Source organism: Oreochromis aureus, linkage group 6 (assembly GCF_013358895.1).
Source record: "Oreochromis aureus strain Israel breed Guangdong linkage group 6, ZZ_aureus, whole genome shotgun sequence".
Taxonomy (NCBI): domain Eukaryota; kingdom Metazoa; phylum Chordata; class Actinopteri; order Cichliformes; family Cichlidae; genus Oreochromis; species Oreochromis aureus.
The window spans coordinates 14710719-14736900 of NC_052947.1; the positions used below are offsets into that span (position 1 = coordinate 14710719).

The following is a 26182-nucleotide window of genomic DNA, read 5'->3' on the forward strand; positions in this document are numbered from 1 at the left end:
GATCCAGCACTGCAATAGTTGAGATAATGGAGACTTGTATAATTTCAAGGATTTTATAACACTTAACCACATATTATATTTTTATTTTATGACTCCAATTGTGTGCTACCACAGTTTCAATCTGACATCCTGGAAATTAGAATCGGATGTTGACTGAGGATAAAAATAAAGATATTCGGTTTGGTGTGTCTGCAATGACAGATTCATCTGCCTGTTTTGCTCTTTTGCAGACTCAGTTGTGTAACTCTCCATTGTTCTTTGAAATGGTGCATAACAAGGCTAGCTACTCATTCACTCAAGAGGAATTGTGCGATATGGTGCCCAACTAACAATACAAAGAGGCCAACGAACTAAGGAGTGGCTGTCATATTGCATATAGGTGATCTCACAGGGTGGCTGCTGTCAGCGTTGATGAGGTTTTCCTCAAAAATTGTAGATTAGAGAGATGAGGCTGCTGTTTTTAATCAACGCAACCACACACATTCCCAAGAGGTCCAATCAACCACAGTAAGTGAAATCACTTTGATGACTTTACAAGCTTCGGGGCTATATACATGGTACATACCACATGCTATATTAGGCTTTAACTTTGATGGCATCCACTTAATTTGATCGTCTTGCCTCATTTTAGCTTTGCTTTTACTTCAAACTTGACAAACATGAAAATGTTGGTTAGCTAGACTGAAAGGCATCTTGAAATGAAATAGTAAAAACTTCTCACATATACACCCAATCACTGAATTCCCCTTTTCTAGTATCCTTGTCAATCCACCGCTTTACAAAACACTCCACAGACCTAGCATGCGAACTGCTAACAGCTAATGTTGTCGTGGCTAACAAATGCAAATAGCCATAACGCTTATAAATGTACAACATTTAATATCCACCTTTCAAATATGAAGCAGGTGGATATTTCACACCAATGACGGGCATACAACCATGCCAGAGATTTAATGAGTTTGTACATGTTGAATTTTAACAAATACATTCATTTTAGTTTGCTAGCATCTGTTAGCTTAAATCAGGGGTAGGCAACTCCAGGCCTCGAGGGCCGGTGTCCTGCAGGTTTTAGATGTCACCCTGGGGCAACACACCTGAATCATATGTTTATTTCATTACCAGGCCTCTGGAGAACTTCAAGACATGTTGAGGACGTAATTTAGCCATGTTGTTGTTGTTAATAAGGCTACACATACAGAGACCTTTAACATTATGAGCAGAGGCCTTTATTGGAAAGACAGATTGTGGTTTCTCTGGACTCTCTAAGCAACCAGGTGTTTACATTATTGCTTAGAAAATACATCATATCAGTAAGAGTGAAGAGTGTATTCTTACAGAAATATTATTACACACAGCACCAAAGTGCAGACGAACACATGAACACGTATGTAAAGAATAGAAGGGCTTCCTAGATTTTATGTGTCTGTGCTCATATAAAGGAGGCAGGGTTCTATACAGAGGGAAATGTTGTGACGAAGTCATGTCCCTCCGCTGGTCTCATTCTGGCACGAGCGTGGATCTCACAGTACAGCTGTCCCTCCACAAAGAAATAGCCCTTCTGTTTCAGGTTGACATCACAGTCAGAGCACACAAAGCAACCAGGGTGACGATATTTGTCCCGAGCTTTCACCACTGTCCCACTGAAGCATCAAAAACAAACCGATGTCAGGAGCAAAGAAAATACGGCACTTAAAAAGTGGTACAGCTTCACGATAAAGCATAGAACCCAGTTACTGCTGTGCTAACTGTTTATAGGTTAAAAGCACTGGTAGATGTACTCTAAACAGGCTCCAAGTGTAAAGACAATAGATGGACACAAACCAAAATAACTGGAACACTTGTTTTCCTGCAGTGCAACCTCAATGCGACTTGTGTTTTTGCAACCAGAAAAGTCGCCCTCTGCTGCCCATTTAAAAACACACAGGTTCAACAGACTTCTCTCTTCCCCACTCCCAGAAGCTATATCTATCTCTTGATAATGTATTGAGTTTCAAAATGTAAGACATTTGTTTTTCTAGCTGACATTCAGTGGCCACTTTATTAGGTACACCTTGCTAGTACAGGACTGGATCCTTTTTTCCTTCAGAACTGTCTGAATTCTCTTTGGTACAGATTCAACAAGGTTTTGGAAGCATTTCCCAGAGGTTTTGGTCCATCAGACAGCTGCTGCACATCTATATTAGTAATCTCTGGTGATGGTGGAGGCCATATGAGTGCAGTGAACTTACTGACACATTCAAGGATCCAGTTTTTGATGGTTTGGCTGTGCGATTTAAATGATGCTGAGCCAGTACTGGTGGGCTGAAAGTGTGCCAAGAACACATCCCCCATACCAGCAGCCTGAACTGTTTGTACAAGGCAGGATGGATCCATTAATTGCATGTTTATAACAAATTCTGATCCTACCATCCAAATGTTGAAGCAGAAATTGAGACTCGGACCAGGCATCATTTCTGCAATCTCCTGTGGTCCAGTTTTGCTGAGCCCATGTAAACTGCAGCTTTAGTTTCCTGTTCTTAGCTAATAGAAGTGGCACCCGGTGTGGTCCTCTGCTGCTCCAATCCATCTGCTTCAAGGCTCGACGTGTTGCACAGACACATATGCTATTCTGCATAACTTGGTTGCATTGAGTTACTGTTGCCTTCGTATTAGCTTAAAGCAGTCTGGCCGTTCTTCTCTGACCTTTGACGTCAACGAGGAATTTTCACAGAGAGAACTGCCGCTCGCTCGATATTTTCTCTTTTTTAGACCATTCTCTGTAATCCCTAGAGGTGGTCGTGAGGGGAAAATCCCAGTATATCAGCAGTTTCTGAACTACTCAGACCAGCCTGTTTGGCACCAACAACATGCCTCATTCAGAGTCACTTAACTTTCCTTTCATCCCCATTCTGATGCTCAGTTTTCACTTCAGCACTGTGTTACTGCCACTCAGTGCATTATTAGGCTGATTAGATTTTTGCATTACCAATGAGGTGAACAGGTGTACCTAATGAAGTAGCAGGTGAGCACATATAATTTATGCAGCTTCTGCGATCTTCAAATGATGCTAGAGCCTCTGGGTGTACTGCGCTGGACTGTGTTGTGTCTGCATAGATGGGCTTAATGTAAATCGCAGATGAGTCGTTCTATTTTTACTCACACAATCCCATTCCCACACTTGTCACAGACAGGCAGTTTCTGCAGGTTTCCTGTGGGCGTAGTTGGTTTGGTTGTGGGTGCTTTTACTGTCCTGGTCACAATGGGGCGAGTGCCTGATCACATGAGAAAGAAACCACTCAGCACAAAAACCCTGCGTGATCATAACACATACATGAAAAGAAAAACCACAGAGACGGGGACAAAGCGGCATGAATGATCATTCATTTTGGGTCTTTGTTTTTTGTTTTTCAGCACATTATACATATTCTGCTAACAAAGGAAACACGTGGAAAAGTGCTTTTGTATTAATAATACTCAAAAAATAAGGAGAATGACATGTCTCGGGAACACACTGTGCAGCTTTAATAGGGTGTGATATGAGACATTGTCACAGCATTGCATAAATGATCTACTTACTTTCAGTCCTTTTTGTCCAAGTAAATCACAGTATAATTTATTGAAAATTTGTTAATGCCACAGGTAAGTCATCAACATGTAATTTCAGCTGTGACTTTAAGCCAGAGGGTTTTTAGATCAATCCCTGGGCCTTTCTTCCAACCAGGGTTGAAAAATTTGTTCTTTATTTTTCTTACAGGGGGAAAGCTGAAAAAAAAAGGTTTAAAAACTGCAACTTTATGTGAAAAAACAGCATCTCGTGAACTGAAAAGTGTTTGATGACAAAACTACTGCCTGTCAGTGTCACTACAACCAGGTGAAGACTGAAAAAGTGGGAAGAATTATGAATGATTTATGGATTGATTTTTTGGGTAAGAAATGCATAATTTAGGAGGGAGCTCACCATCACTGTCAATAAATTCCTGGAGGGCTTTGAAGGAGCCAGACTGCCGAGGCTCCTGGGGCTCCTCCTGGTCTTTCTGTAACATCCGGTAAACGTCAGAATCCTCAATGCTGGTTAGAGCCCTGGGACTGAGCAGTGCATCGAGACACACACAGAAAAACCCATCAAATTACATCAAATTCTTCTAACTGTAATACAGAACTCGTCTTATAATTCTGACAAAAAAAACCCAATGAAAGTTTCACCCATCACGCTTTAAAGTTGGTGTCTAGCGTGTGCAACAAATGTGCGTAACCAGGTGACGATCACGCAGCATGATGGGTCAGCCTTACAAGGAGAAAATGGATGCGAGACAAAAATAATCACACGGATTTGATTAACGTACAATTTGAGCTGTAATTTAACCATAATTATAGTTTAATAAACAATGATCCCTTCCAGTGTACTGATAATGTGCTGCAGTGCTCGTGTAAATCAGTGTAGAAGTAATGCATGAGTGACTGGCTTTGGTCGGATGTGAACAGTGTCCTATTCAGAAGTTGTGGTTAAGCCACAAAGAGATTCTTTCCTATATTCCCTAAGACACCGTACATCAAACAAGCTAATGAAATCCATATGACCGCATGGGAAGGCTGAAGGCTGACATGCTGTAGCACATCTGTGTGACTCACTGGACAGGTGATTCTGGAGGTGAGTTGTGTAAAACGGGCAAAAACAATTGGTGCAATAGTAGCTCTGTAGGATCTACAGTGGTTATTATTCATTCCTGTTGTTGTATTGCTGGATCCTTATCACTCAAATAAAGAGTTGCCATAAGAGAGGCTCCAGAGGAAAGTAATTAGTTAATCAGTTATTTGGTTAAATATTCTGGGTCAGCTCAGTTATTTTCAACCATAAACGCCGTGCACACTCTTAAAAGCTTCCCCCATACTTAACAGAAGAGTAAACAGCTATTTGCAGTGTATAATTGTCCTTCGCAGAGGAAGAAGGCCTTAGTAAAGTGAGACTAAAAGCCAGAAGGCCAAAACTAGTCCAGAGAATCAGCATGTGTACTCATTTCATTTAAGCTCATGTAAGAATTTCCACTTATGTTTGCTGTGGCAAAGTAGACACACATGCAAGTGAAGCAGAACAGCTTTACATTAGTTGGTTAAGTGGAGTACACAGTGTGTACAAAAGTATTGTGAAACACCTGTTAGGCTTTGGATTCAGGTGCTTTCAGCCACAGGTGTATAAAATAAAGCACCTAGCCATGCCGCCTGCCTTTACAAACATTTGTGAAAAAATCAGTCGTTCTAAAGAGCTCGCTGAATTCAAGCATGGTAGTGTAATAAGATGCCAACTATGCACTTGCAACAAATTAGTTCATGACATTTCTTCAAAAATGAACTGTAAGTGATATTATTGCAAAGTGGGAGCATTTAGTAACCCTAACTGCAAAGTGGCAGACCCCAAAGTTACAGAGCAGGGTTGCCAAGTGCTGAGGTAGTGCGTAAAAGTCACCAACGCTGTGCTCACTCAATAGCTGCAGACCTCCAAACCTCCTTGTACATTAACATCAGCACTGAAACTGTGCGCTGGGAGCTTCATTACATGAGTTTCCTGTAGGTGTAATGTGTTGGTGGCACAGTGTGGCATGCTGTCGTGCTAACACATGTGACATCTTTCTCTGTGTGTGACTTATTAGGCTGTATACTTACACACTTTTATATTTCTGAACATACCAACACAATGACTGATAGAAAAGTATTTCTAAGCATCAGGTTTTTGCACTTAGTTTGTGTAATGTGGTGCTTTTAGAGAAACTAATGATTATTTGCACTGATCACCTCTCAGGCTTGTGCTGGACCAAGCCTCGGATCTGGCCCTCCATAGCATCCTGGATGTTGCCTGTGGAGTAGAGGCCTATAGGCGTGTTGTAGGACGTACTGACTACCTGGCGCTTGTCATCAATGTTCGCTGCTGCCACAAATGGCTGAGCTCTTCTATTGTGAGCTGTGCCAATTGGTTTATATTCCTGGTAGGAGAAGAAGGAAGCAAGGACACTACTGAAGCAGTAACAAGATACAAAGATTTGAGGCATCATAGCTACTAAACATACAGTCTCACAGACCTGCTGCTCTGATTCCAGGTTTATTTTAAATGGGTGAGCTCTCCCGTCCTCCATGACACGTGGAGTCCACAGTCTTGATTCGTTTCTGGAATTTAAAGGCAGATCCTGGTCAGAAGTTCACCATGATGAACTGACTGTTTAATGCCTGTTTTTGAAGCTTGTGCGCACATGTGAGTCTACTAATCCTGGCACATAAAACATCTAAACTGACCTTAGATTTATGTCTTTCCTTAAGTACCACAGGCTACATATTTCTTCCACATTTTTTTCCCACTGTTTTTCTTTTTTTGTAGTAGCAGTGGATATTATTATTATCATTAAAGGGTCAAAACACAAAATTATTTCAGTAACAATCTGCATTATCGAATTTGGATACATTAGTCATGGATTTATACCTTTATAGTAAAGCGAACACCTGTGAAATAGCTAACACCAAATAAATCCAACTTCAAATTTAACTTAGAGTTGAATCAAAAGCTGAATGACATTTAAAAAAAAAAAAAGGTTTGTGAGCATGTGTATACTCCCGCTAACCTTTCAATGGTGAGACAGAGCTGATGAGTGGATTCCTTTATCTTGTTCTGAGCTTCACAATGCAGCATGTTTGTTGCTGGGACTCCCTCAATAGCCAGGATGACATCACCAGGGCACAGGTTGGCAGCAGATGCCCTACTGCCAGGAGTGATCTGGATGGGAGTCAACAAACAAGGCGAGCATCATAGACAAGTGGATAACAAAAAAAAAGGAAAAACAAATATCTTGTCCTTATCAGGGTCGTGGGGTTGCTGGAGTCTATCCCAGCTGCCATAGGGTGAGAGGCAGGGTACTCCCTGGACAGGTCACCAATTTGCCACAGGGTTCACACAGAGAGGCAGACAAGTAATCACCAATTAACCTAACCCCACTGAATGCATGTCTCTGGACTGTGGCAGGAATTCAGAGTACACGGAGAGAACCCATTCAGTTCACTGAAGGTTAGCCCAAATCCTCACCCTTCCACCACCGTGCTTGACTGTCGGTACAAGGTGTTTGTGCTGATATGCTGTGTTTGGTTTTTACTGAAAGTAGCACTTACCTTTTTAGAGTTAAGAGGCTTCCTCCTAGTAACCCTTCCAAATAAGCCATACAGGACTTTTCTATATGTATTGCCATGAACTTCAACATTTACTGTCCCAACTGAAGCCTGTAGAGTCTAGGATGTAGTTGTTGGTAATTTTAGTGTTTCTCTGAAGATGCATGGCCTGATCTTGGGGTAAGATTACTCCTGTGAGGATTAACAGCTGCCTTAAATGTCTTTGACTTGTGAATAATGTTTCCCTGTAGAATGATGGACTTTGGAAATTGCCTTATAACCTTCTCCAGATTGATTGGGACCTGAATGTTCCAGGCAAGCAAACTCCCAAAATTTGCTGATGATCAGTTAATCTGGTGAATTTGATCAGTAGCTCATGGCTGCTACTTAGCCTTTTAAGCAATACGGGCGTACTTTCACAGACACAGTTCATCTGAGGTTGTATTTATCCAATTGTAAGTCCAGATAGATTTTCTCAATTTCCCGATATATAAAACCACAGAGTTTAAACTGGGTGTGCTTTCGTTTGACTGTGGCGGTGAGTAATAATGCAGATGGCTCCATGTAGGACCAAGGATACTTTAACAAGCATATTCTATGGCCTTTTTCAGTTCCTACACAGCGTTCCCTGGGAACACTAAATGGGGCAAAATCTTTAAGAAACACAACAACAAGTTTTTCACCAAGCAACTATTTCTGAAAATTATGGGAGTTAAAAACTGTACTAAGACACAGCATTCATTAGCTAATTCCTAAATAGTCTGTCCAACATCCAACTTTTAATTTCAGCAGCAGCTGTCTTAATTTGCTTTTTGTCCTACGATTTAACTAAATGTTCATATCAGTTTATTCCTCTGAGTTTCAGTGACAAACAAAAACATGCCCTCGACGAATTCAGGGATGCACGGCTGTAGTTGGTGGGGTCATGGGAAAAGTTTGGGACCAGAAGACCAAGTTATGCAGCGGAAAAGGTTGAAACAGCCTGAATTAGTGTCATTATCAATAGAGGGAGAGGAAAATAAGCACGATATTTACGTCTGTATTAAAACTATTTCCTGTTTGTTGTATCATAGTTTGCTAACAATCATAACAACGTTTTCTTCTCTCAAAAACATAGAAAACTTGGCATGTTTGAGCATTTAAATCCAGCTTCAACAGAGTCCAAATGTAGTTCTTTTCAACAGCACCTTACATGAACGAGCAAATACATATAATATGCTTAAAGTTATACATATTTACACACAAAGACTTGAGTAAAAAAAGAAAAACCCCCAACATATTCTGGTGATTTCATTTCTACGGTATGGTCGAGATTCTTACAGGGATTGAAGCTTTAGGTTTATTAAACAGAAACTCTGCCCTTGACTTGGATTCCCTCTGTACATTTATACAGTCCAGTACGTCCAGATGTTGCAGTGCTGTGAAAAGTCTGTTCTCCATCAGCGGCACGTCATCTTTTAATACAGTATTCAGGGGCTGGGCCCCTTGTTTCTGTTCTCCTGCTTGGATCAAAGCTTTATATTACCCCACCCCCCCAAATTCAGACCATTGATGAGCTAAATCTATAAATTCAGCAGCTCGTGCACTCTCCACAGTAGCTGTTAACAGAGAGACGTTGCTCTGGTTGGTATGCATGTGTGTAAACTCTCCTGTCATGGAGCCAAAGTAAACACCGAGTGACAGCGTCCAGATGGTAATATGTATTCTGGTGGTCAGGAAGTGACTGAGAAAAAGAACAAGAACTGCCAGAAAGCCACCAGGGTCACAGAGAGCCTCTCCCGAGGCAACATCAAACACAACCCAAAATTTCCACTTGCGCCACACAGGCCACGACCTGTGCTCAGTCATATTGCATTACTGGACATTGCAGACTGAGCTACACCGAGATGTTACACCGAAACTTAAATTAGGTCATCTGCCTATAAATAACAGCGGATGAAAGTGGTGAGGGGATGTCTCATGCTTCCAAAAGAGGGAGCGGTAATTTACAGTGGAGCATTTGTTTGAGAGCGCTGTCAGACTTTGTCTCGCTGCTCTCATGTCTGGATCGAGTAGGTACACAGCCATGCTTTTTATTTTTTTCTTTAATTACATTCTTTTGCTTCCTCGGAGTTCAGCTGTCATGTCAAACGTTTGTCTTTGTTTAAATTGCAACCACCTGTCTGCCTTTTCTTTCTGCCTGTCTCCTGTCCTCCCTCTCTCTTCTCTTTTTACCTCCCTTGCTTGCTCTAAAACTATTTTCTTAAGAGTCCAGGATAAAATAGGTGATGCAAGTAGCAAGACTGGGAATGTGGCAGGTTGAAGCTGTTTGTGAAGGAGTACCTCAGCCTCCTTGTCAGCTCCAATCTTCTTCTTTTTTTTTTTCAGCCTGTTTGGACCGCTGGTTTCTGATAAGCATATACAGTTGTAATCTTAAGAATTAAGCCAAAGTAATGACATCATGGGAGTAATTCTCTCACAGAGATCCTGCAGAGACACGTAATGCATGTTAGGCAATTGTTTCCATGTGCTTTATACCCCTCATGGAGACATCGCACAGAGATGCAGATCTTCATGGGTAAATCTGGAGCGGCGCCCACGTTAAGGCCCCTGTGCGCTGAAGAAAAAGATGATTATCACTTGTGTTTACTTTCACCAGCTGGGAACACCAACGGCTCATGAAGGGGAGGATGTTCCTAACCAAAAATGGCAGTGAACGGAGCGAGTCGAGTCACTTGTGCTCTCAAATGAATCTCGTGGGTTCACTGAAGTAGCAGCTTTTTAATCTGCCCTGTAGCCATTTTTTTTTTATCATATTTTTTTGTTTTTTCTTACAGCTGTCTCTGTTTCAAATGCATTTGAGGCTACAGCTTCTCATATTGCTGCTCTCATATCGTTTCCGCTTCCCCTCTCTCTTCAATCTCAGCCTTCTTTCATCACTGTGCTCATATAGGCCTCTGAGTGTCCACTAACACAACAGGTGTGAGTTTACTGGAAAGAGCTGCTGGTTTGTGAGCTAAAATTGCTTTTGGTCAGTATTTCCTGAGGTCTCTCCCTAAATATAGATTCACATAACCCCATCATACATAACAGGATTACTGATCTCCATCTCTGGCTGACTCTGGGGATTCAGCCCACAGGCGAGTTTTAACACCGGTGGAGAAAGCAGTGCTCATCGTCAAAATCCTAACTTTTGGATTTTGTAGTGATCAAAACATTTATTTGGAGCTGTAGCCAAGATAAATGCCTTTTAACTGTGGGCATCCATTGAAATAGAAAACGACTATGTAGTTTTTTGTTGTTATTCTTCATTTTCTTATGTGTTTTGTTAATTAGGCTTTTGGAGTCTGAATTATTGAAAAGTTTAAAAAAAAAAAATTGATTTTGACCAACATGGAACAAAAACGCTACAACCTCCAAGTACAAGGCACCATGTAATCCCATTTAGAAATAATCCTCATCAAAGTAACAGTGACTGTTTTTCTTACTCACAGGCTATATGTTCAAAAATATTGCGTCACCTACACGTTACACCTACAGGAAACCCATGCGATGAAGCTCCAAGTGCACGATTTTTGTGCTGATGGTAATGCTATAGGAGGTATGAACGTCTGCAGTTGTGCAGTCAGCAGAGCATCTCCTAAGCACCATGTTCAGCCCCGCTCAGCAACTTACGTGGCTTGCTGTGTTTCCTAAATGCTTCCACTTAGGAATAATGCTTAAAGTTGAAGACATTAAAGTAGTCACCGTGTTATGATCAAATTCACTGAGCTGAGCATGGCTGGGTAGTTTATTTTATACACCTGTGAGAATGGAAATGAAAACATCTGAAGTTATACTAAAAGTTGACAGGAAGTCACCGCTTTAAAGAGACTACAGCAAAAATGACAGATTTTTCACCCATAAGGAAAAAGTTCACATGCCGTTTAGGATATCTGTTTTGAAACTTTGCTTTTGACTGTATGATTAGGTTAGGTTTTGGAAGAAAAAGTTAGCTAGTTCTAAAAAAACAAAATAGTTAATATAATCCTTTTTAAAATATAAATTACATACTAGAAAGCAACTTCTACCAACTGAAATTGGTGGAAGAGTGGCAGCGAGGTTTCCTGCCCAAGCATTAGTAAGCTGGGTGCTACACCACTTTTCTGAAGTTGTAGATAGGTATTCCATAAATGAATGAAAAAACATTTTATGATAGCACTGACTGAAGCTTCAGAATAACAGTCTAAGCTTGCTGGTAGCAAAAACAAGCTTTTACTTTGACACAGATCATTGCTAAGTGGGATTAGCCTCCTTGACGGTTGTTGGTTTCTTGCTCCATATTAGAAAGTACAAACATTTTGGTCAAAAATTATTTAGGTAAAAAAAAACATTTAGGTCCCCCAAATTAGAAGATATAAATAGGTTTGAAAAATACCTGAATTTTCCTTTAAAAATAAGACAATAGGAGCCACTGGTTAGCATAGCCTAGCTTAGCGTTCTGAAAAAACAAAAACAGATAGAAACAGATAGTTGGACTCTCTAGTTTACCTGCACTTTGAAAACTTACTTATTAGAATGCTATTTGCACTCTCACATACACAAACCACAAAAACAATAATTTTATACTATTAGACTAGGGCCTGGTGACTTAAGGGCAGCGATATAAAGAGTCACTTAGTGAGGTCTGAGATATGAAAGACCATCTGTTATCATATTTGTACTAAACTGACAACAACACCCAGTCACTTATTTACAGTATTTATCTTCTTATCCAGCTTTGACCTACAAAATACATGAACATATTTAACATATTTTCAGAAACAGAGAATGTGAACTGTCCCATTTAATTTGTGCTAAATTTACAACATCATTATTGGTATCTGTGAGGATTCCCTTGTTAGTACTTCGTGTCAACAGGAAATACCTAATTTCTTCCAGGAAATTATCATTTTCATCACCGATGACCCCATAAAGATAAGAGTTTTTCCATTTTCTTGTCTTCCAAGTCCACCTCCAGTCAGTCATTCACATGTCCAAATGACTAGTTGGTATTTTTTTTTGTATTTGCAAGTTATTTTTGTTTCTTCTCTCATCTTTTATCTCTCTCTGTGCTGTTGAGGATGACGAGCTGCCTGATGCTGTAAGCTGATCCAAAGTTGTCGTACTTTCTTCTCAACAGCTGCACTGTTCTAACAGACATTTCATAATGCTGCGCTCATCACTCCAGCATCGGCACTGTCTGTTCGTCCTGTAACGTGAGGAGGTTCACACAGGTTTGTCCAAACATTTGTTTAGATCATCGCCTTTAAATTGGTGATTATTCACACAGGCAGCGGGATTAGAGTATGATTTTGGAAATATTTTCCATGCTTCAAAATTTACTCAATGAGACATCCGTGTTTGTGTGTGTGTGTATTCGTGTGTGTGTGCGCACATATGTCGGGTAACAATGCAAGCTGCTATTTGTATCTAAGCCTCTTGCATTTACTGCGGCACAGGTGCAAGCTTCATACCACACCAGAATGTTTCTAGAATGACTCGTCTGGAAGCACAATGTTTACCCTAAAGCTATTTGAAAAATGCACTGGGAAAAGAAAAAAATGATTTAAAGAACTACTTAAAAAAAACTGGCAAACTGATATCACTTTGCTTCTGTTCTTATAATGCAGACATTATGCCACTCACTCACTCACCCTGGAGATGGTCAGGGGCTGGTTGAAGTCCTTTCCTCCTGTCAGACGAAAGCCCCAGGGGGCCGGCCCATCCAGCACCACGTTAAGTGGCATGACCCTTTAAAGTCTCCCTGCTGTTTTAACAGCAGCACAGACAGTAAACTGCACACTGTGGGGATCACAGTTAAAGAGCAGTGGAATATCAAAGTGATGGAGATTTTGAACCAAGTGAGGGGGTCAGGGGGAGGAGGATGGACAGCTCCCGCCCCGTGAGTGAGGTAATTGGTCAGATTTTGGGAACTGACTCTCAAGTCTGTCTGTACTAATTCTGTTTGAGCATGTCTCGTTGCTTCTTTTACAGTACTATTCCTCCTCTCCGAATAGAAGCCAGTGTTTGTCACGAGGATGAGGTAAAACCAAAGCATTGCTTGTTTTACTCATAACCAGTTCTGGCTCAGTCAATGCTTACCTAAATGAACTCGTGTCCACACACAGGCTGAAGATGTAAACCAGCTTCTGTCAGGAGCCAGCCCCCACTAATGCTTCTCATCCCCAGGCAGCTCGAGGTCTGGCTGGCCTCCTCTTACTCTGGTTGATGGGTCTTGCTGCTCCTGTCCTTATTTGGTCTGAAGGCAAAGCTTCTCTCTGAGGCCTTGGAGGTCTCACAGGCACATTCCAGTCACTATTGATTTGGAAGGGACCCAGGACTTTCACTCCTAGCCGAGCTTGATAACAATCCAGCTCTGACTTGAAGTTTTTTTTTAATGTGTTTACAGCAGAAACCGGGCTTTGTCTACTCTATCAAACCAAACCATTTCTCATCTCTTTAAAGACTTCTTCTAGTCCAAAATCTGAATTCGCTCTTTGTGATCTCAGGATTTTATTTTTCAGCCAATACAGAATATTTTCTTTGCTTCCCTTTCATATCTGCATAGTACTATTAATAAGTTAAAATAAATAAATAAAAACATCAAATGGTCCATGCCTGTAAGGCATGCTAATCTGTGTCAACAGTGATAACCATTTAGCCTGAGCAGAGAGAGGCTTAATCATGTAAATGTGCCATTATGAATCCACACCACAAACTCTGCCATCGGCCTTGAAAACCCTTTCCCACTTGCAGTATTTCAGCGTGGATCAGATTCATGGTTTGTTTCTGTGGTTGCCATGACATGGAAGCACTCGTGTTTCCACATTTCTTTCTCTCTGGACAGAATTAACTGGCTGTAACAGTAAGAGTACAGATCCATGCATCCATTCTCTCTGTTACACCAAAACCATATTTAGCACACGTGCAGCGTTCAAGTACGCAATCATATCGGCATTATATGAACTTTATGTTTACCTTGCTTTACCTGAGGAATGGAATAATTATATATGTCATGCAAGTTTAATGCAACATAGATCAGGACTGCTCTACTGGTTCAATGTGTGCTGAAGCTTCAAAATCCACCAATAGCGCTGTTGAACATGACTGAAGCCAGGACTCTGCTTGTTTGCAGACCCACTGAAAGAGCTCTCCTTATTTATCCTTTATTTATTCTTGTTTTCAAGTCCGCCTAGAGGACCCGTGCATATGGTGGATTGTAGCCAGAGTGTCGCGACAAACTGCAGGGCACACGTTCCCCTCCTGATAGTGAAATTTACATCGCTTGGACTGAAGCGGACCTTCCACCCTCGCAGACACCGACTGCTGTTTCTTTGCCTCTTCGCAAAGAATTTGTGACCTTTTGCAAAAGTTTTGTTTGTAAGAAGAAAGAAATGTCCCTGTAGCTGAGAGCCAAAATACTGAGATGGTTTACTTGAACATGCAGCTGCCTTCTTATTGGCACACGACGGCCTTTTACTGCAGATTGGTTTCCTCTACTGGCTCCAAAAGAGAGTCAATCCCTGTCGACTCCTGTATTAAAAGATTGCCTCTGCGGTTGGGGATTCAGTTCAGTGATTTTACGTCACCTGAAGTCAACTGGACTGAAATGGATGTTTGAATTCTTTTTATGGCACCAACACCACAAAAACTTGCCTGGGTGCAGGTAATGGAATTACGTGCCCTGCTTTGAGTTCCAGTCTACAAAATTTGTGTTTTTAGTCAGCTAGCACTAATTAGCAGGTACTCGTGTCCATCTAAATTATATATCGTACCTTTAAAGCTAGGGCAGGCAACAATAACATAATTCAATATTATATAACTTAAGTATAATGAAGTACTCTGAGAGGGAGTGACCCGCCTCCAGCTTCTCTGGGCTCTGTTTTCTGGTTTAAAAAACAAAAGAAAAAGCATCCGACACAAGATTTCTCCAACCACAGGGCTTTTCACCAGTTATACATTGGTCGTTTCCAGTAGTCGTGTATACGTTGTAGCAGTTTACTGCCACCAGGGGGCATTGTCAGTAAGAATTAGTCTGTTGGTCCTTTAGCTTAGCTTCTACCGAGAATAGGGCTGAAGTAATAATAGACAAAGACCTTCTTAGTAGTGAAGTGAAACCAAGTGTTAAAAATGGTTTAAACGGTCGTTCTCTGCAGGTGCTTCCTTTGCTTTTCTGCTCTTTTGATGTTTTAATGAATGGGGAAAAACCCTTCATGGTGAATTCTGACGTCACTCGCTTTCGTATTCCAGCCCACATTTCTATCAATCAGCTTTCAGCACCTAAGCACCTAAGAACATCTGTGTAGGTTGTATACCCAGAACTTTTCACTCTGTTCAGTTAAATACCGATGCAAACCGACAAAAACACGGCAACATGAATTTACGCCTCAGTGTAATGTGTTAAGCAGAGGATTTTCACCTGGGAAATCAGTTTTTAAATCCTGGTTGACGTCAAAAGTCAACATTAATTCATTGTTTTAGACTTGCGTGTGTCCTGTGCCCTTCTGGTAGGAGAGGATTTATCTTGGGGAATTCTAGATTCCTGCCTATGGCACCTGAGATTTTCATTTCAGATGGATGACATAATCATTCTCTGTTGAGTTGAAAGAAAAAAAATGTTGGAATATTTGATCTACCAGCTGGATTTTATTAGCAATACAGCCCCTTAAAATCATCCAACAAGTCCTACGATACTGTAGAAATACTCAGGTCCAAGAGTGTGCATTGAGTTCAATAATAACATGAATAACATAAGATTTACACTTTCATACACGTATAAACATATCAGTAATCAAATTCATCTCCTTGCTTCGAATCTGTTCTTACGCTCGTATCAAAGGCAGACAGAGGGCCTAACGTTTAAACACTGAACACTTTCTATGTTCTCTGCACACTTTCATACACTTTCTAAACTACATATGCATAAATTATTATTTTTGTTTTTGCATCACAGGTTTACATATACATGGCTATTAAATTAGTGAGCTGGATTTAAGGCAGCGATCACCAACTCTACTCGGTCTACCTACAGTAAATTCACTTTAAATACCCCACCAACGTAAAAACGACGAACTGGAGCAAAGAAAATCCTACGAGCCCGGCTACACGAGACGTTCTCAGAAGAATGCGGGTTAGCACCACTGATGATGCGAAATGGAAAGAAAGAGAGGAAACCAAACGTGATGGTGGATGAGAAAAAGCCGACTTTATAAAGCAAGTGGATGTTGGCCATTTTACAGCTCACATACAAAAACAAAAAAGGCTTACAAAAACACGACACGCTCACACTCGCACACGGTGAACTCACGCCGGCTGAAATGGTGAATGACAGAGAGTGACGTGAAGGACAGTGAATGATAAAATATTTTAAGGTGCTTTTACATCGTTTTGTTGTCAGTGTCCATCCTTTGTGAAGAAAAAACAAAACAGAGATCAGTTACTGAGAACGACACGCTAAGATGGAAATTGCCAATCATTTCACAACAGTACACACATGGGTAATGACACACTACCCACTCACTCTGACAACAGCTATAAAAGATCCAACAGCAGTTCTGTGATTTTCAAAATTCCCATCCTGTATCTGACTTAAATAAATTCATCATAAAACAACAGGATGCCCGTAAGTTCTTTTTAGCCCATTAACCATCGTGTTTTTGTTTTTCTGTAATCACTCAGAACCTGGACATTGATTAATGATGACAATAAAATAACAATCATTCAAATGTAAGTTAGGTACTGTTAAAATATGCTTAAAAAAAAAAAAAGCAATGTGGTGCTCCGTTCTTTCTAAAAATCATCGTATAACACAGTGAGACCAGCCTTCGTCTTCTAATAAATATAATACCTAAAAAAGGTCAGTAACCTTTCTGCATACACTTTCAACACACTCCTCTCCCCCGAAGCCAGGCGCAGTCAAAATGACCTCTGCTGTGTAAAATCTGAAGTGAGGTTAAAAAAATAAACCAAAGAGATTGTTTGTGATCAAGTTCAGTAAAAGTGCTTCAATTCTAACGTGAAAATAACTGAACAGCAACAATGTGTTTTCTAATCTCGAGCTAAGTCTGTGATTGTGTTTTTCTTCACGTCTCCAGTATTGAAACTTATTGTTCATTTTATTAAATAATATCCCCCAAAATAAAACAAAAACCCTTTGCTGAACCGTCCTTTTACCTGGCAACACGTTGGCTCCTAATTTGCCAAAACACATCTGGCCTCCTGACACAATACTGCTTTCCTTTAACACTCTCTGCACTAAATCTTTGTGGAGATATCTGTAAATAAACACTGAAGTTAACTATAAGTGATTTAAATTTTGAGCTACTGCAGAAAAAAAGGTATTCTTGGTGATCTTAATGTCCTTAAACAACTGAAACAGAAAGGAAAGCATCACTGCAGATATACTTCCGTTATTGTCAAAAGTCAAAGGTCACTGGGTGCAGCACAAATCTTCGGTTCTCCATAATAGAAAAATAAGGGTAAAAAGATAAGTTTAAAAAATGCGTTATTACTTTATAGAAGTCTTCCATTAAAGATGGCTAGTTAGAGCTAAGTATTTTGTCTGTGTGAAGCTGACAAGCCACACACATACACGCAAACACAAACGTGTGCTGCAGGTCTTTGTTGATGTCCTGCGGGTGCTGTGCTGAGGAGGGCGATGAACGGGTCATAGAAAGGGGCGGGGTCAGTGGGAGTTTGGAATCATTATAGCTGCTTCACGTAGTTTCCTGGGAAGGTTCCAAACAACTTGCTCCTTCGAGAGGTCCCTTCACAAACACAGAACAATGAAAGGAAACTGTCAGGGCTGAAACACGACTATGGCACAAATGTCAGCTGTAGTCTAGAAATCCACCAACTGTGGAGATTCAGAGAACTGAGAACATTTAAGCAAGTTTCATTTTTGAAAAACTGACAAAAACAAAGAAATGTCACTTAAACTGTGCTCAGCTGTGAGGGATACTGTTGTTTTGTCTTCTCCCACAGTCAGTGCTGAAACCACACTGACATCTAGTGGTGTGTCTAGTCTTTCTACATTTTTATGCTTTAGTTTTCCTCTATTTTTTTAGAAGGTTTTAGGTCGAGTTTGTCTTTACACCCTGACTTTAGATATTAAATTAAGGAGGGGGTCCAAAGTCGGTGTTCTCAAATCACATTCATTTCATGGTGTGAAACAACAGCACAGGATGAGACTAAATGACAGTTTCTCTACAATTTCACCATTCGGTCCATTGTAACTGACTAAACTTTAGCTCATACATTAGTAATGGTTAAAAAGCTAGAAACCAGCACAAAAACAACAGGAAAGAAATAACAAACAAAAGCATAAAATGCACTGTATAAAGTGTAAAAGTTCCTTGAGGTAAATTCTGTGATTTTTGTGAGTATCTATGAAATTATATTGAATGCTTTGATATATACAGTGGTGGACAGAGTTATCAAATTCCTAATTTAACTGAAAGTAGTTCAGCGCTTTATTGGAGTCATTATCAAGTTAAACATTGACTGTATTTATTTTCTTCTTATTTGCTGATTCTCGACTAGAAACACTCATTTACCTTCACAACTTCCTTAATTCTTTGTTGGCATTATGACATCAACAATCTGCACATTGCAGCAGAAATCGAGACTCTGACCAACATTTTTTCAATCTTCTGATGTCCGATTTTTCTGAGCCCATGTAAATGGTAGCATCGGTTTCCTGCTTTTAGTTCACAGGAGTGGCTCCCTATATGGTCTCCTTCTGCTCTGTGTATTCAGAGATGCTCTTCTGCCTAAGTTGGTTGTAATGAGTGGGTATTTAAGTCACTGTTGCCCTCCTCTTAGTTGGAAACAGTCTGGCCATTTTCCTCTAACCTCTGGCATCAACACAGCATTTTCATCCAGTGCATCAACGCTTACTGGATATTTTCTATCCAGAGATGGTTATTTGGGAAAATCCTGTAAATTTTCAGCAGGTCCTCCTGATCATTACTACATGCCTAAATTCATTGAGATGCTGCCACATGACTGGCTGATTAGATTTTATGCATTTATATAAGAGGCAGGCGAGTGTAACAGTATCATTATACCACTTTATACACTTTAGTGATAAACTCACTTTTAGTTCATCATGTGTTTGGCTCAATGCGTTTTCTATTTCTATCTCTATTACTTTTGTTAGCTGATGTCTGTTCATCTTACCAACAAACCAGCCATCATCGCATTTCTCCATCACATCAACGATGTCTCCCTCCCGCAGCTCCAGCTCATCCTCGTTGCGAGGCATGTAGTTGTACAGCGCCTGGTACCTGGGTTGGAAAAGATTTGATTTTTATCTTTGGCAAGTATTTCTTCACTGTCAAGTACGGCTAATTTAAACTGGATGGGTGCAGTTGTTTTGATTACAGTTACTGCTATACACACACACACACACACACACACACACACACACACACACACACACACACACACACCCTTTTAAAGCACAGAGAAAGATGTTAATAGCAGTTCAAAGAAAATCATACTACTTACGGGTCTCCTCCACCGTGGAGTGCATCCTGTACAGACCGCTGAGTTTTAGGGACAAAGGGACAAAGAGAGAAACACAAATGATTAACACAAATTTGTGTTCTGCCATTCGTGGAGCTTTTGTTTAGTGTTTGAGGAGAAAAGATTTTAGCAAGTTTTTGCTCTAAGATACTTCTGATTTTTATCTTCTCACAAAGTGAAATTATAAATCATCATATGACAAAAGAACAAAAAGAAATGAACCAAAAAAAGCATACTGTAGCACGTTATCAGTCATGAATGACATGGTTATATCCCAACATCTCCCTCCTGCACAGAGACAGGAGTGCACTATGAGCATGGTTGAATGAAGACATGCCCCCCTACCCTTCGACCTCTAACGGGTGACAGATAGGACCTCCGGGACAAGATGGGGCTACGAGGGGGTTTACCACCAACAATTGGATCCTGCTTAACAGGCAGAAAGACCAGAAGCAACACACCTATAATCTTTAACAGTAACCAACAGCAACCTCGACTCTGAGCTCCACACACAGACAGAGAGTCTAAAGACATGCTGTAAAACATCATCCATCAACATGCTGAAGCCAATAAAAAGCCTCCTAATCACAACACAGTATAGTTACAGCTCACAACTCTATTAACAGTTATTCAAGCATGTATTCTGCTGCACTTAAAATCATCAGCTGGGTACTTACATGTTAACATATAATGAGAATTAGTGCCTAAAACTAACAGTTACTGCTTGTATTGCATCTATAAAACTGTTTATAAATTGTAATTAATCTTTGATATCTATATAACCAATCAGTTACTTTTTCACTTCACATCTTAGTAGTTAGGGAAATACACTATTATGAGAGTTCTTATCATCCTCATCACCACAAATCAATGGCATACTCGTTACATGCCAGCTTTACCTTCACCTTAGGCGACCTACGTCCTTGATGGGGTACAGTTGGGGCAGTGGGGGGACAGCGCTGAGCGGAGGGTGGAGGGGCAATGTTAGCGGGAGGAAGGGGAAAATTTGGCTCTGAGATGGGACATGTCGTGACGGGACTAGAAAGAAAAGGAGAGCTTGAGGGGTGAGAGACAGACCGCTGAGAGGGATCGTCTGGAGGGAAGTGGAGGGGAGGTGGTGAGACAGATGGAGAAACTGGAGGCAGCGGTGACGTTGTGAGCTGAGGAAGGGACGGAGGACGAGGGGAGGCATGGTCACAGGGAGGGACGACACTATGATTGTGCCGCTGTTGTGTGTGGGAGGAAGAGGATGAAGGGCAAGCAGAGGAAAAAGAAGTGGGAAGCAGGGAGGTCACAGGGGGTGGTATGGAGGGGGAGGAGAGACCAGTGTGGGGAAACTGAGTAGATGGAGAGACTTCAGCCTATGGGGTAAAGACACACACGTGAATACTAAAGTGTAATCACAGGATGAGCTGCTCTGTTTGTGATTTACTAAACCTCAGACGGGACATGGAGGAAAGGAAAAACAAAAACAATCTTGGGATAAGCATCCTGATAAACAAAAATGTATCCACTGGTTTCCACTGAGTATAAGATGTTTCCAAAAAATCTTGTGATGAGTGTTGAATGTAAATAAGAACAGAAGTCTATAATGTGATTATAGACTAAGTGATAATAATAAAGATAATGTATTATTTTTAATATCAGATGCCAACAATAATACAGTTAAAAAACCTGGATAGAGAACTCAAGTGCCTCTTGAATTCAGCACTGCCTCTTGTTTCCTGTTACACTAAATACACCCCAAAAAAACCCTGAGTGTACTGCACCTACAGGAGCTGCTCGGCCATGGAAACCAATGCCAAGAAGCTCCTGATGAACAGTTTTTATGCTGATGTTAATGCCAGAAGAGGTTTGGAGCTCTGCAGTTAATGAGTCAGCATAGTGCTAGCGACTTTTACGCACTATGCGCCTCAGCATTTCGCAGTTGTGCAGCAGGAGATGGGAGAAAACAAAACAAAACATAAAAAAAGAATGATGGGACACACTTGGTAATTTTGGGAGTTAATGACAACCTAAAGTATATTAACTTAATTCCTCAATGTCCCTTCTAGGGCCCTATAGCATTTCCAAACTCAACAGATGCAGTGCACACCATGCTGTACCTGTGGGCTGTGCATCTGACTTAAAACTCTAACATCCTCTTTCTCACTTCTAGCTTCATCGTCTTCTTCAATGAACAACTCAGCGTATTCCTTTGCTTGTACTGACGGTGGTCTATGTGAGTCAAAACGTTGCCCATTCACAGTTTTTGACTGCTCTCCCCACAAAACACAAAGGGGCTCCACTGTTACAGGCTTGTGAAGCTGCACTGCTAACTGAACGCTGCCTGTCGAGTTGCTTGCAGGAGCGACCACTGGGGCCTTTGCGTCCGGCTGATGGGATTCTTCCGCTTTTAATCGGAAGAGCCTGCTTTGAGACTTTTTGGTCAGCTTAGCTGCTGAAGAATCTACTGGATATGATCTCAAAACATCACCATCATCTGTGCTGCTGGAACCATCCAGAAACATGCACAACAGCTCATCATAAGGGTCTTTGACTTGCAGTTCAGTGTCCGGGGTTTCCCTGCTTTTGTCTACTCGTACTGTGGATTTGTGCTCTTGTGCAGGAGGTGTGGCTGATTTTATTGGCTCTGACAAAACCTCAGGCGTAGTAATTCCTAAGTTTGAGTCTTCCTCAGTGATATGTAGTCCTCTGCCACAGTTATATCGAAATGAAGAGTCAGGCAGTGGAGACGTTAATGAGAAATGGAGGTTGGGAGGAGGAGGAGGAGTAGGGGGGGAGATGGGTGAGACAGTTGTGGTGTGACCTAAACTGAGGTTTGCCTCTTTAAAAGTGGGCGTTCTGGAAAATTCTTTGCAGGTTGTGGTTGGTGGGGATGACAAGGTGAAACTTTTTTGTGGCGGTGCAGATGAGAGTGCTTTGGGCTCTTGAGCCTTTAGGAGAGATGCAAGGTCAGAGGGGAGAGGAGGCGGTGTGGGCGGCAGAGGGGTGTTCGTGAGGGAGCCAGCTTGAGTGGATGCTGACGGCTCCACTGTGAGGGACAGCCACTCGGTGGTGATGGCTTGCAGGTCAAGGCTTCTCAAAGAGGGGTGAGGGGAGGGGGGTTTGTGGGTGGTGGGTGGTGGAGGTGGATGATAGAAAGGCTCCATGAAAATAAAGCAAAAAAAGAAGGAACAGTGGGTGATTTATGAAACTAGAACAGAGACGTGCTGTGTGTTTTTATGTACGTTTTGACTATTCAAGGTAGAACAGAAGACTTACTTACTATAGTTAAAGTATTCACTAATTACTAGACTAACGTTACACCAGAGGGAAGTTTTGGATCTTTATTTTCTTTTTATTTGGGGTACAAGTTGATAACCAACAGCTTTTTTTAATATGAAGAAATATCCCCCAAAATCACATCTTAATGAATTTATGAAGGCCCTGAAAGAGATGCATTATTTGCATTATTGCATCGTCGTACAGTCAAGTAAAGTTTATTTATAGAGTGCATTTGAAAATAACCAGTGTCCTCTGTAAATAAACAGACACTGTACAACTGTACATACATTCCATACAGCTGTGAGGACTGCATAAAACAGGAAATAAAGAGACCAGCTTCACAAAAACACGTGATTTTAAACAGTAACAATGTAAAATAAACAATAGTTAGGCTCTGATTACTTATAATTTTGATAAAATAAATAATAAAAGTCAAGTCCAAGTATGCCTTAATCACTGTGTTCAAGGCACAAATCTGATCTGAAGCTGCTCTATTGTTTTTTGTGGCTTGACGAGTAAGCAGGCTCTAGACTCTCTTACCTTGACGGGTGTGGAGCTTGGTGTCCTGTTGCTGGGGTAACCATGCGGATCTATGTGATGGGCGGAGCTTTTGGATGGAGATCGCTTGACAAGGTCAACGTAGGACACAGGAAAGATCCCCTGTTTGGTTGTGTCTGGGATCTTCCCCTCATACCAATTCTGATCCACCTGCCTTATCACAATCACTCTCTCACCCTGCACACATCAGACACACCCAACGACACACAAACAAGGCACTTAACTGCAAATCAGGAACGGTGGAATGAACAGGACCCCACAGCAGGTCCTCTCACACTTACTAAAACCACAATGTGGCTTTTTTCCCCATGTAATTATACATCATTTTGGCCCACTCTTCTTAACGGCGTTGCTTCAGTTCTTTGTCATCAATTTATGTGCATATCATTATGCACTTTCTTGCTTTTGACTCGATCATTGTAACACATCGATTCTTTTCTTTTTTACCCTTTATGTTATAAATTTGCTGCTGTGCTTGAGATCATTGGCCTGTTGCATGACTCAGTTTTTTTACTACGATTTAGTAACATCTTTACCTTTAGACATAACTGCGAAACCCAGCACTTCAAATATTTAAATCTATGGCAAAAACATTATAAACATGCTTTAAGTTGAAATACCTTTCTCAGTGACAGCTCCACATTAGTATCAGCGTTAAAGTTGTAGCGGGCCACTGCCTCTCCAATCTCTCTGACATGTGCTGGAGGAGGAGGACGGATCGGCTGCTGCTTCTCTGAAGACGGCATCTTCTGTAAGTGTGTGAAAAATGATGTAAACCTGTATGCATGTCATGTTGGAGGAGATGCATATTCAAATACAACCAAGCCATATTCAGACCAGAAATCAGCAGCCGACTTACCTCTACATATGCTATAGGGAATATTCCCATTCGCCCACGGTGCTCTCCTTCATACCAGTTGTTATCTATCTGCCTGATGATGTTCACTGCATCACCCTTTTTAAATGTCAGCTCCCTGTAACACAGTTTTATGAGTAAAGGGCCTCTGCATGCATCTTTCATCCACTGCATGGACATAACATAGCAGCTGAACAAGACACGGCGACTTCTGCAGCACGAGCATCGGTGACAGAATGTCAGCCAGGAAAGCAAAATAATATAAATAATAAGAGCAAAATAAAAAGAGACAGCAATGCAGAAAGCAGCTTTATTCATGCATACGTCTAAAAGAGAGAAAAAAAAGCCATCCGAGTATGGTGGTAAGGTGTGTTACTGGTATACATGAAAGCAATATTATAACTACAAAATCTGAAAAAAAAATGTAAATAAAGGACATTGAGTTTGCGGACGTGCAGTTAGATGTCTGCGTTCTTAGACTCGGCTCCCTCACACGTGCACTGTAAGCTTGTTGTACTCACTTGCTTGTTTGTGCCTTAAAATCATAAATGGCTCTCGCGGGCTGTTTCTGATGGAGGAGAGAGAACAGAATAAGTTGTGTCATCTGTTTATGGGAGACCTAAAAGAGTGGAGTGAGAGAAAGAAAGCCCACAAGCATTACCAGGTATATAAAACAGGTATGTAACATAATTATTTTGAATTTTTAAGAATAAATATAAATGTCAATGTGCTACAGAACTGGGAAATTGAAGACAAAGATGTTACCCTTTTGAGCACATTGATTACATGTTATTTGAGAGAAATGCACTGTGTATAAATGTGTTAAATGCAGTCTGGTGTTGACACTCCAAGCCACCAGTTCCAGTGTTGTACCTCTCTGTCAGGAGTGGGTCTTCTGTTCTGGGGTGTGTGGCGTCCATCCAGGGTGGAACTCCTGGAGATGTCCTGGTCTGTGACGAGCAGAGACACATGAAAAGGTTTACGGGAGTTACAAAGGGAACATGTCACATCACCTACAATACAAAAGTGTGATCTGGGAAACAGTGATGATGCCACTCAAACAGGTAAATGAGGGAATGAAAGCTTGGGTCATAAACAGGTGTGTTTTATTTGTTTTTCATAGGAGAAAACAAGGTGATTGGACAACAGCACAAATAGACACATGCAATGCTACAAAAGACCCAGAAAACAAAATGAAACACGGGGAATACAGAGCAAAAAAATATGACAAACAACAAAAACGTAGGATCAAAAGGATTACGGGAAAGAAAATGACCTGGTAATAATGCGATAACTATAAATAAATGTTCAAAACAGACAAATGATACAAGAAAAACAAAATGCATTTAAAAGAAAGAAGGAACATTCACAATAATTTACCCCAAACAGCAACCTTGTCTCTTAGAAGATATATTTCTTTACAAATAAACTGAAATAACAAATACAGTTTGTAGGAAACTGTAACCAGATTATTATTTCTTACTTTGAACATGAAAGTAGATTGTTTGAACACATTCACTGACAACACATTTAAAACCAAAGCATTTGATCAATATCCACCTGAAGCAACTACACATCCTGGTCTGTTTTGTGATTTGAGACACAAAACAAGCTTTATCACTGCCTAAACCCAACTATAAATTCAAGTCTACATGTAAACCTCGGCTTCTGGTGAGAGAATTAAATTATTTGTATACCCAAACTCCAAAATCCAGTTAATGACTCATTCAACAGGAACCTAAAAGTAAGTTGTAAAGAAATATTACATCTTTGAGACAGGATTACAGAGCAATATACTGTAAATTCTCAAGTATCTGTCTTCCTAAATTGCAGAAAACAAAGCCAGCATTT

The 26182-nt window shown here is 40.8% G+C and overlaps 2 protein-coding genes and 1 long non-coding RNA gene across 3 annotated transcripts in view; 1 reads left to right on the forward strand and 2 right to left on the reverse strand.

The window, feature by feature from the left end:
* Positions 1 to 1203: 1203 nt before the first annotated feature.
* Positions 1204 to 12916, reverse strand: LOC116312387 (PDZ and LIM domain protein 3). Its single transcript, XM_031729800.2, has 7 exons — positions 12777 to 12916; positions 6585 to 6736; positions 6051 to 6135; positions 5767 to 5954; positions 3938 to 4065; positions 3140 to 3251; positions 1204 to 1640 (listed from the first exon to the last, which is right to left on the reverse strand). Exons 1-7 carry the CDS (start codon positions 12867 to 12869, stop codon positions 1451 to 1453), a joined length of 948 nt encoding a protein of 315 aa, XP_031585660.1. The 5' UTR covers positions 12870 to 12916; the 3' UTR covers positions 1204 to 1450.
* On the forward strand, positions 6743 to 13673 carry LOC120440680. The gene is made up of 4 exons (XR_005613442.1): positions 6743 to 12356; positions 12753 to 13033; positions 13117 to 13165; positions 13251 to 13673. It is a non-coding gene; the product is annotated as an uncharacterized LOC120440680 (long non-coding RNA).
* Positions 13674 to 15748: 2075 nt separating this feature from the next.
* The window catches only part of LOC116312388 (sorbin and SH3 domain-containing protein 2), a 47893-nt gene continuing 37459 nt past the window's right edge, over positions 15749 to 26182 (reverse strand). Inside the window, exons 19-26 of the mRNA XM_039613343.1 lie at positions 25205 to 25281; positions 24853 to 24950; positions 24335 to 24449; positions 24096 to 24224; positions 23458 to 23652; positions 19633 to 19670; positions 19303 to 19409; positions 15749 to 17888 (exon numbers count right to left, since the gene is read on the reverse strand). Coding sequence (XP_039469277.1) covers positions 17827 to 17888; positions 19303 to 19409; positions 19633 to 19670; positions 23458 to 23652; positions 24096 to 24224; positions 24335 to 24449; positions 24853 to 24950; positions 25205 to 25281 — 821 coding nt within the window. The 3' untranslated portion in view covers positions 15749 to 17826. The remainder of the gene's footprint in view (positions 17889 to 19302; positions 19410 to 19632; positions 19671 to 23457; positions 23653 to 24095; positions 24225 to 24334; positions 24450 to 24852; positions 24951 to 25204; positions 25282 to 26182) is intronic.